Source organism: Diceros bicornis, chromosome 18 (genome assembly GCF_020826845.1).
Source record: "Diceros bicornis minor isolate mBicDic1 chromosome 18, mDicBic1.mat.cur, whole genome shotgun sequence".
NCBI lineage: Eukaryota > Metazoa > Chordata > Mammalia > Perissodactyla > Rhinocerotidae > Diceros > Diceros bicornis.
Window position 1 is genome coordinate 37,133,696 of NC_080757.1, and position 11,542 is coordinate 37,145,237.

Genomic DNA, 11,542 nt, shown 5'->3' on the forward strand with positions numbered 1-11,542 from the left:
AGTGAAAACTACCTCGTTTTAGAGTTTATCCAATATATGTTTATGAAGGGCCTACTAAATGCCAGGCAGTGTTGCTAGGCGTTGCCATAGGGATAATGCAATAGACGTAGAGAAGCTTGGTAAGGGGAAGTCAGAACTCTTGACTCCAAACTCAGTATTTTTGCTTCCCACAGGTCCTTGAATATACAAGAATGAAGGGGAAGTGAGTTTAAATCCTGGGAGGATTCCTCAGGACTTTCCTGAGATTTGTAAGGTGAAAAATAATACTACGGACTAAGTAAAACAGAAGCCTTCTAAAAAAAGCTTTCCCTTTTCTCCCCAGTAAGAATACAGGCTTATGTTTTTATCCGGAAAGCCTTGGGGCCAGATGTGTTTCAGAATTTAGAGTAACACTCCCAGGCAGGGCCTGGGGCAGCACCCAGTCACCAAACATAGATATTTTTGCAGCAAAGTCTATGAATATTCATACTAATGTGGGTACATTTATGAATATTCATACTAAATAGGACGAATAGCCTGGCTTTGGATTATATTTTGCCACCAAATTTGTTTTTTAAAAAAAGAAGCCCAGTGGGGCCGGCCCGGTGGTGTAGCGGTTAAGTGCAGGCGCTCCGCTTTGGTGGCCCAGGGTTCACAGGTTCGGATCCCGGGCGCGCACAGATGCACTGCTCGTCAAGCCATGCTGTGGCAGTGTCCCACATAAAGTAGAGGAAGACAGGTATGGAAGTTAGCCCAGGGCCAATCTTCCTCAGCAAAAATGAGGAGGATTGGCATCGGAGGTTAGCTCAAGGCTGATCTTCCTCACAAAAGAAAAAAAGAAGTCCAGTTTTCACAGCTTTGTGAATTTTCCAGTAAGGGACTGTGGACTTGAATGATAATGGCCCACATTTATTGAGAGCTAAAAATTTATTGTTTTAGCTGACATTTATTGAGTGCTTAATATGTGTCAAGCACTTTGTATACTTTGTCTTATTTATTCATTTCAACAACCCTATGAAGTAAGTACTATTATTAGTCCGTTCTGACAGATGGATAAACAGAGGCTTACAGAGGTTCAGTCACTTACACGGGTCACACTGAGAGCAAGCGGCAGAATTGGGGCTGTAAGCCAAATCTGTCTGACTCCAGAGAAAAAGTTTTAACCACTATGTGATACCGTCACAGCTTGGAACTCTCCCACATTTATCGCAGTTTACCTTGTACTACTTATGGTCCTTTGGCACCTGTTGCTCCCACCCCCCAACACACACACACACACACACACCCACACCCACACACTCTCTTGGGGATCGAGACTATGTATTATTTATGAATCCAGCACAGGGTCTTGGTACAGCTTAGGTACATAAAATGAAGCAAAATGAATTAATGCAACATTTTATGCAGATTTTGTATTTTGTTGGTATAGTGTTTTACCACTCTATAATAAAGATGCCAGAATATCTCTGAAAGGATATGCAAGAAACTGGTAACAGTGGTTGCCTCTGGATGGTTTGGCTGTTGATGAGGTGGGCCAAAGGATGTGTATCTTTATATATATACCTTTTGTGCCTTTTAAATGTTGTGCTCTGCATCTATTGCCTATTCAAGCTATATGTGTTATTCATTTTTAAGGGATTCTAGAAGTTTGCTTGGGTATTATTTATTAAGATGGTCAAAAGTCGGGCCGGCCCCGTGGCTTAGCAGTTAAGTGCACCCGCTCCGCTGCTGGTGGCCTGGGTTCGGATCCCAGGCGCGCACTGACGCACCGCTTCTCCGGCCATGTTGAGGCCGCGTCCCACATACAGCAACTAGAAGGATGTGCAGCTATGACATACAACTATCTACTGGGGCTTTGGGGGGAAAATAAATAAATAAATAGGTCAAAAGTCAACTTGCTGGGTAACCTCACACAAAGAAAAACACTACTCCGTAGCTCCTCCGTGGCTACAGTCTGCAGAGGCCCAACGATGGCCCATTGGGTAAGAGGGTTCCTCAGTGCATCCCGTCCTCACGATTGGACCATTGTTTTCAAGTACAGGGTCCATTAGCAATGGGGCAATGAACAGACAACACTCACCTTAGAGTCAGATAAAGGAGGTTCAACTTTTGATCTGTACTACTCTGCAAATGTCCTCTTTGAGCCTATTTCTGCATCCACAGAATGGTGATAATTCCTACTTCTCAGGGTTTTTCTGAGGATTAAGTGTGACATTTCCAGAAGTGTTTTGCAAAGTGGCAAGCACTGTCCACATAATTGGCACCTCACTTGCCCATGTACCCTCTCTCCTCGAGGCCTTTGCTCCTATTTTCTCTATCTGGAATACCCTTTCCCTCTAGTCTGCCAGGGGAAATCCTAGCTATTTAAACTCTCTGAGCCTCTGTTTCTCAATCAGTAATATCGGTAAAATAATAGTAGCTATAAAGAAAAGATAATGTGATAATGAATATGCACAATACCTGGCCAGAGTAAATGTTCAATAATTATTAACTCACTATTCTTACCATCTTCAAGGCTGGCTGGAATATTACTTTTTCTGCCAAGCCTTAACACCTCCAGGCATATTATTATTTATTCATTTTTAATTACTCCATCCTTTGGAGTAATTCATACCTTTATTATAGCACATACTACTTTTTATTTTAGTGGTTTGGTTACTCATCTGTCTAGCTACTACATATAATGTCCTCTAGGGCAGGAAGCATGGAGCACCTATCTTGTGTCTCTAAAACCTGACATTCAGTTAGTACTGCAGGATTGGTGAACAGAATGGAAATGAGGACATGTAGCCAGTTGCCCTTCCCTGGCCATGGGTCTTTAGGATTTCATCTCCTCCTCAGATATGCCTATTTTTTTTCCAAAGGGCTGAGCTAAGTTTGCACAAAGAATCTGCAAATCAAGGCCTGAAGGGCTGCAGAGGGTGGCAGCTGCTTAAAGGCCTGGCTCACCACCTCCCAAGGGGACTCCAGGGCCTCTAAGCTGGGGAAGAGGAAGCACCAGGGAGAGGTTAGCAGAACATTGTAAGTTGGCATTGCTTAGTCCAGTGCTCGCTGACTTTCTCAAGGCAACACCTGGCTGCTTTTCACTGGCAGCTTGGCCAGAGGGCAAGAGTGTGCCTTCTGGAGGCACTCCCATGCCCTCTGTGGACGGTTGACACAACTGAAAGGTCTTCCTTCAGGAACTTGGATCCAAGCCTCTCTCTCCTCCCCAGCACCGGACTGCCCTTCACTGAACCATCTCTTAGTGCAATGAAGTTTGGTAGCACCTTGCTCATGGCAACTAGGCAAGTGCCCTCCCCCAAGGACAGAGATCAGCAAGTGTCCTAGACTTCAGGTCACTGTTGTGCCTCAACCCTCTCTAAAAAAGATACATCGTGAGGAAACTTCTCCCCTTCCCCAAAGTCCTGTGTCCCATTGCCCTCTGGAGTAGTCCTTTCCCTCCAGGGCCTCCTAGCCTTTTGTCTTGGGCTCAATGCCAGGGATAGATGAAGAGTTCCCATCCAGGTCATAAATCCTGGACTAAAAGGAAAAATCAAAACTTGGACTGGAGGGCTGGCCCTGTGGCCTAGTATTTAAGTTTGGTGTGCTCCACTTTGGCAGCCTGGGTTTGTGGGTTAGGATCCTGGGCGTGGACTTACACAACTCATCAGCCATGCTGTGGCAGCAACCCACATGCAAAATAGAGGAAGAGTGGCAACAGATGTTAGCTCAGGGTAAATCTTCCTCAGTTAAAAACAAAACAAAACAGGGCCGGTCCCGTGGCTTAGCGGTTCAGTGCACGCGCTCTGCTGCCGGAGGCCCAGGTTCGGATCCCGGGCGCGCACCGATGTACCGCTTCTCTGGCCATGCTGAGGCCGTGTCCCACATACAGCAACTAGAAGGATGTGCCACTATGACATACAACTATCTACTGGGCCTTTGGGGGAAAAAATAAATAAATAAAATTATAAAAAAACAAAAAAACAAAACAAAACACCTTGGACTGGGTGATTATAAATAATGTTATATTAAAAAATTTAATAATGCATGTATTATGTGTTATCTCATTATGTGTCTCTCAGCACATCTTTATATTACATATCTCATTGATACTGTACATGTATATATTACATGTATTAGCATTATTTGCATATATTTACCTGTATTATCTCATTTTGTTGTCACAACCACCATGAATTGCTCTTATCCCCATTTTAGAGATGAGGAAATCAAGGTTCAGGGGAGATAATTAACTTCCCAGTTAGGAAATGGCAAGGCTGGGATTTGCACTCCCCTCTGACTCCCAAGTCCATGCTCTTTGCTACCATGCTGAACTCTTAAGGTAGTGGTTACTAATTGTTTTTTGGTCATTACCCCCCTGAGACTATAATGAAAGCGATAGACCCTCTCCCAAGAACAATGCACCTCTGTATCCACTCACAAATATTTTGCACTAAGCAAAATGGACCATAGACCCTAGATAAAGAACCTCAACGGTAACGGATGAACTAGCCTGATTGGCGGTAGGGGAACAGTCTCTCTTGACTCTCTAGGGTTTCATAGGCCCACACATTCTCAACCCTGCTGATTTGGATTTTTTTTTTAATTAATTAATTTATTTTTCCCCCCAAAGCCCCAGTAGATAGGTGCACGTCATAGCTGCACATCCTTCTAGGTGCTTTATGTGGGACGCCGCCTCAGCATGGTCGGAGAAGTGGTGCGGTGGTGCGCGCCTGGGATCCGAACTCGTGCCGCCAGCAGCGGAGCGCGTGCACCCAACCGCTAAGCCACGGGGCCGGCCGTGATTTGGAATTTTTTTTTTTTTAAAGATTTTATTTATTTATTTTCCCCCCAAAGCCCCAGTAGATAGCTGTCTGTCATAGCTGTACATCCTTCTAGTTGCTGTATGTGGGACGCCGCCTCAGCATGGCTGGAGAAGTGGCGCGTCGGTGCGCGCCCGGGATCCGAACCCGGGCTGCCAGCAGCGGAGCACGCTCACAACCGCTAAGCCACAGGGCCGGCCCTGATTTGGATTTTTAAGTCCAGCAATTCCAAGGCTGTTTGGAGCCCAGGATGAAGGGAAATTCTTACCAGCCCCTTGGCAAAAACTAGGTTCCTGAAGCTTCACAGGAAGGAAAAGGCAACCACCTTCCCTGGGGGCTGCTCCTTGATTACCACCAGAGGGTAGTGACCTGGCAAGGACGCCAACCTGACATCCCAAGGAGTTACTGCATTCCGTTTGTGTAACAGCAATACCAGTTAATCCACTGCTCCCTCGGTGATACCTCAGCTGCCAGTTGAACCTCAGGCCCATTCCTTCTCTTTGGCTCTGAGATTCCTGGGCTCTGCTTCACGTTCTATCACTGGCTTGCTGTGGACAACCTCGAGTTACTTAAGGTGAATAGGCTAAGAGGACAGGCAGCAGATTATGGTAGACCAGTAGTTCTTAACTGGGAGTGATTTTTGCCCCCCAGCTAGGAGACGTTTGTCAATATCTGATATTTGGCAATTGGTTGTCACAACTGGGCGAGGGCAGGTTGCTACTGGCATCTAGTGGGTAGAGGCCAGGGATGCTGCTAAACATCATACAATGCACAGGACAGCCCCCCACAACAATGAATTATCTGGCCCCAAATGTGCCAAGGTTGAGAAATCCTGTATCAGAAAACCATGACTATTGAATGAATGTTAGATGAACTTGGATGGAATTGTTGGCTGCTATATGATCTTGAGCATGTCACTGAACTTGTACAAACCTTAGATGATTCAGCACAGTGATAAGAACACAGGTTCTGGAGTTTGAATCCCAGCTTTAGTAACCAGCTGGGTGGCCTTCAGAGGATGCCTCACCTCTGAGCCTCCCTCTGTTTCCTTACCTATAAAATGACTTATTTCATAGGGATGTTGAGTTATTCATAGAAAGTACTTAGCACTGTGCCTGACATACAAGCACTCAAATGTTAGCTGATGTTATTACAAGTAACACTAGCCTCCTCACTTTTCCCCTCCTACAACACATAGCTTCTGTACCCACATATTCGATAATGTATAGTATCATTCACTATTGTTTCCACTCTGTTGATGCCCCAAACTTCTTGAGGGCAAGAACCTTAGATTTCTTTGCCTTCCCCAAGACTCCTAGGAGGATGCTTCGCACCTAAATACCTGCATGACTGTCTTTAAATTGCATGTAAATTGAATCAATTCTTTTTTTTGGGGGGGGGGGCAAGGAAGATCAGCCCTGAGCTAACACCTATTGCCAATCCTCCTCTTTTTGCTGAGGAAGATTGGCCTTGGGCTAACAGCTGTGCCCATCTGCCTCTACTTTATACGTGGGACGCCTGCCACAGCATGGCTTGATAAGCGGTGCATAGGTCCATGCCCGGGATCCAAACCTACGAACCCCAGGCCATCGAAGCGGAGTGTGTGAGCTTAACCACTATACCACTGGGCTGGCCTTGAATCCATTCTTATTGACTCACATTCTTTGGTGTTTTAACCCTCTTTGCTAGCTGCCCTTCAGCTGGAAGTTGTTCTTAACACTAATTAGGAATGTTCTTGATTTCACTATTTCACAGAAGTTTTGCAATAAGTTAAGGTATAAGGTTTTCATAAAATAGGTCCCACTTATGTGTTATTACTCCTTTTGAAACCATCCAATTTGAGACAGACCATGTCTATCAGCATCTCTGTGTTCATTCTGTCCCTGTGTTGCTCCTGCTAGGGCTTAGAGAAGCAGCAAATGAGGTTGTATCAGCTTAGCTTTCTCTCACCTAGGTTATCAGCCCCACTTTAGCCAAGGTGGGGGGGAGCCTGCTGAGCACAGGCTGAGACCACAAGGAGGACGCTGCGTGAAGCTCTCTAAGCATTCATTAGTTGGTTCACCGCCCCAAAACACCCTTTTTATCCCTAGCAAAGCTAAGATTGTAAATTCTCCAGGAACAGAGACCGTGTACCTCATCTGCATTACTCAAGAACATCTAAGAAAGGCTAATTGAGAATGAAGATGAAACTTACAAGTGGGGCTAAATGCAACAATTGGAGGCCTACATCCACCACTAACGCGCTATATAACTTCTTTGGGACTAAGTTTCCCTATCTTTGCTACCTCGATTGTGTGGCCAGAACGAAAATACATTGCTGTGGGACATAAATGCTGTGGGATAGCACAGCAGTTAAAGGTTTAGGCTGGCCTGAAGGGGAATTTCCACGTTGCCACATACCAGCTCTGTGATGTTGGACAAATTATTTTGCTTCCTTAAGCCTCGGTTCCCTCATTTGCAAAACAGGTATAATCACTGTACTTATAATTCCTACGGTTGTTGAGGTACCAAATGTAAAACACTTGATACAGAGCTTGGTGCAAATCAAACCCCATCAAAAATGTTACACATTATTATACTAAATTTGGAAAAAAGCACCAAATATCATTATTTAGACAGATCCACACTCCCCCTGAGAGACAGCGAACCCTCCACGTTCTTACAGTCATGGCCGTGCTACTTCTCAGCCCTGAGGAGTTCCTAATCACCAACGGCTGACCCAATCCCACTTCCCTTGTCCCATCTTTCCACCAAGGCCCTCCCCAAGGGGAAAGGACAGAGGCACAGGCACATGGGTTTAGAGAAACGTCGTGTTTAATGGTAAAGCTTAGCACACTCCAGCACCGGGCAGGGCCTGGAGTCGAAGCAGCAGGGATGGGTAGGTGACCCCCATGGAGCCTCACATGGCGAAGAGGATGAGGAAGGCGACCATCAAACAGAAGAGCCCCATGGCCTCAGACAGGGCAAAGCCCAGAATGGCATAGGAGAAGAGCTGCTGCTTGAGAGACGGGTTCCTGCCAGGGACAGAGATCGATGCCAGCCCAGGGAAAGGAAGGGGTGAGGGCACAGGTGGTGGTGGACAACAGGTAGGTTAGGTGAATGGGGAATGCTCAAACTGTGAGAGGACCTAGCCTGCATAGTGGGGGGTGCTCACACTGGGAGAGGGATTTGGACAGGCAAGCAGAGTACCAACATGGTAAGTATAAGTGAGCCAGGTTGGAGGTCACTGGAGAAAACAAGAGGTGGGTGGAATCAACCTGAAGCTATAGGGAGCTCCTCCTGCTGAGGCTTCCCCCAAATAGGGTGGAGTTTACGGTGGGAGATGCTCTTGGCCACCCCCAAACTTACCTGGCATAGCCAATGATCAAGCTGCCAAACACTGTTCCAATGCCAGCCCCCGAACCAGCCACACCAACTGTGGCGGCCCCAGCACCAATAAACTTGGCTGCGGTGTCAATGTCCCGGAAGACAACACTGGTCTGGAACTCACGTCTGGCCACTTGGAGTGGGGAGCTGCTGCAGGAAGGCTGCTAGAAGGAGGAGGAGAGAGAAGGAAGTAGGGAAAGAGACAGCAAGGAGATAGTGAGGCACAAAGACAGGTGCTGACTCCACACCCTCACCCACCCACCTGAGCTCTCAAACTGTTGGCAAACTGCCTGTCAAGTACAGAATGCTCGGACTGCAGAGCATGCTGGGAATTAGTCTCAGGGTCTGTTTCCAGACGGGGCTAGGGAAATTTCGTGGTTAGGGAAACCTCACTTTTATAAGTTGCTCACCTACAGTGCTCAACTTGAGGAACTTAGAACTATTAAAGCACCTCGGCTTCTCTAACGCTCCTCCCACTTTGGCCTAAAGGCAACTCAGCTAACTTGAAGGACCCCTGCCTGGGGAAATTCATCAGACGGTCCATACTCCTTTACCTGTTCAGATGGGATCTCTGGCCTACTCAGGAAGGAGGCAGACACAGGCCTGATTAGACCCCTGGTACAACAGCGGATCTGTAAAATCAGAGAGACACATCCCCCCAAATCAGGTGAGGAAAAAAAAAAACCAGTACCTAACTGCTGATCTTCAGTCAAAAATGACTACAAATGTTATAAACAGAAAAGTCCAATGTATTTCAAGGTCAATTAATGTATTCCTGTTTCTACCAACTAGACCTGCACCAGAGACAGCTGTCCTGAGCCCCTGGTGTAGTCAGCAGCGGCAATATTCCCGTTTGAAAAACTGGGTACCGGGCCGGCCCCATGGCTTAGCGGTTAAGTGAGCGCGCTCCGCTGCTGGCAACCCAGGTTCGGATCCCGGGCGCGCACCGACGCACTGCTTCTCCGGCCATGCTGAGGCCGCGTCCCACATACAGCAACTAGAAGGACGTGCAACTATGACATACAACTATCTACTGGGGCTTTGGGGGAAAAAAATAAATAAATAAAATTATAAAAAAACAAACAAACTGGGTATCAAAGTTCACTTCTATGGGCACAGCCCTAACATCCAGTATCCCAGAATGGAACAAGAACCCACACTACTATCAAACCAGGTACACGAAGGGTTTTGTACCCAGATCACCAAAAGAATCACAAGGGGTAAATCTTATTTTGCTAAAATGGTACTCACTGTTACATACCCTGAATGGAGTGGACTAGTAAGCCTGGTGAGGCTCCTGAAACAGCCGTCTGAGCAGAGCCCTTTGTAACATGGCTTTCTTGAAATATTTTTTAGTGCAGTGGTTCTCAAACTTGGCTGAACATTGAAATCACCTGGGGAGTTCTAAAAAACACAGATGCATGGGTTCCGCCTCCATTCTCAGAGTCTGTGCATCCTGGGCATCAGGATTTTTAAAAGTTCCCCAGACGATTCTAATGTGCAGCCAAAGTTGAGAATCACTGCTTCAGTGGGCTGACTACTGCCCAGCCAGACCGGGGGTAAAGGTCAGATCCAGATTCTCGGACCACATTCCAAAGCCAAGACAGCTTGGTTTACAGGTCCAAATAAACAGGGGTTAACTGCATCACATCCTACAGCCTCCCCAAAGAGCCAACATCATCAGGGTGCCAAGCTCCTCTCAGTTCATTCATTAAACATTGATGGCTCCCACAGCTGGCACTACAGATCACCCCGGAGCCGCAGCTTACCAGAGCAGGAGGAATGAGTAATGCTCCGGTGGTCTGCATTTTTTCAGTCTGCACAGGAAAAAAAAAATTCCATTGACAGCCTGGTTGTTTGCTTATAGTGGCGACCTTCAGTCGTCCCCTTTACCCCCGCCCGTCCTCCCTGGACCACGCTCTTCCTGCACTGTGCCCCAGCTGAGGAGGGCATTAGAGGTCAGTGTGTCCGCGCGAACTTCCCGGTCCACTACTTTCAGCGCAGCGGGTCTGCAAAGGAAGGTCACGGAGATGGGAAGTAGAGGAAGGAGGCCTGAGCGCCAGAAGGGAAATGTAGCCATAGGACGGTCTCTTGGAAAGACTGGAGACAGATACTGGGCAGATGCCGTGCAGGGTCCTGCCCATTTTACATAGCAGTCCCCGGCCCGCCTCAGCCGGACAGTTAATCGCTCATTACCGTTGGTAATTAACATTGTTAAGGCTATAGACGCCCATCGCCTCTCCCGGCCCTAGGGGCAAATGCCCCTCCATACAGCCCAGCCCACACCCCTGCCGATCGCTGGCTTCTTGGCCCCAAGTCACCTGCACTCCCACTGCCCTGCTGCCCCTGCTCGGACCACAGCGCTCGCCCCGCTCAAGGTGACTGACTCACCTCCCAGCTTTAGCTCTAGGTCTCAGCGCTCAACTCCCCCACCCACGTGTCCCGGGGTTCTCCCACGCTTATTGGCCGCAAACCCTCTGAACCCCCATTGGTTAACGTCCTCAATTCCTCCTTTCTTATTGGTTTTCCGCAGCTCCTTCCTCTCTCTCCACGGGAGCTTCGTGGCAGTTCCCGCCTCCCTGAGGGTAAAGGCGGGATTTTCCTCCGAGATCTGGCTTCCGATTGGTCGATCCCTGAAATGCTCAACCATAGAGTCGGCGGGACTCAGAGGTTCCGTAACCTCCCGCACAAAATGGCGGCCAAGGTGGAAGCTGCGGAAAAGGCGTGGGAGAGATGACCGGAGGGCTTACGCAGACAGACACATGACCTTGGCCCTGAGCCTTCATTCGGGCGCTCCAACCTTGAGGCGCGTTGCATGTTGGGATTTGTAGTCTGGTCGGAGGCTGGAGATCCCGCGAGACGTTCCTCCAGAGGCTGGGAGAGGCAACGCCTTTGCAGCGGTTCCCGCCCTGGTGATTTGTGGAAGCCTTGCTTCCGTGTTGGAGAATAAAGGCAGCTCGCTGGCCTTGGAAGTTCGCTAGTGGGTGAGCGCGCCTTTGTGGCCCTCTGCGGGTGTTCAGCAGTCCTGGACGGCCAACCGGACTTTTTTAAAAATATTTTTTCCACTTTTTTTTTTTTTTGTGAGGAAGATCAGCCCTGAGCTAACATCCATGCTAATCCTCCTCTTTTTGCTGAGGAAGACCGGCTCTGAGCTAACATCTATTGCCAATCCTCCTCCTTTTTTTCCCCAAAGCCCCGGTAGATAGTTGTATGTCATAGTTGCACATCCTTCTAGGTGCTGTATGTGGGACGCGGCCTCAGCATGGCCGGAGAAGCGGTGCATTGGTGCGCGCCGGGATCCGAACCTGGGCCGCCAGTAGCGGAGCGTGCGCACTTAACTGCTAAGCCACAGAGGTGGCCCTAAAGTATTTTTTATATTGTAAAAATAACATTCT

General features: G+C 47.9%; 1 protein-coding gene across 4 annotated transcripts; it reads right to left on the bottom strand.

The window, feature by feature from the left end:
• Positions 1-7,576: 7,576 nt before the first annotated feature.
• Positions 7,577-10,634, bottom strand: ATP5MC1 (ATP synthase membrane subunit c locus 1). Of its 4 annotated transcripts, none has more exons than XM_058560757.1 (5): positions 10,539-10,634; positions 9,917-9,964; positions 8,702-8,779; positions 8,130-8,311; positions 7,577-7,795 (listed from the first exon to the last, which is right to left on the bottom strand). In XM_058560757.1, exons 2-5 carry the CDS (start codon positions 9,953-9,955, stop codon positions 7,681-7,683), a joined length of 414 nt encoding a protein of 137 aa, XP_058416740.1. In that variant the 5' UTR covers positions 9,956-9,964; positions 10,539-10,634; the 3' UTR covers positions 7,577-7,680. The 4 variants fall into 4 exon arrangements, with proteins under 4 accessions (XP_058416740.1, XP_058416741.1, XP_058416742.1 ...); XM_058560758.1 differs by having other exon boundaries at positions 10,469-10,545; XM_058560759.1 differs by lacking the exon at positions 10,539-10,634 and having other exon boundaries at positions 8,130-8,308; positions 9,917-10,389.
• Positions 10,635-11,542: the final 908 nt, after the last annotated feature.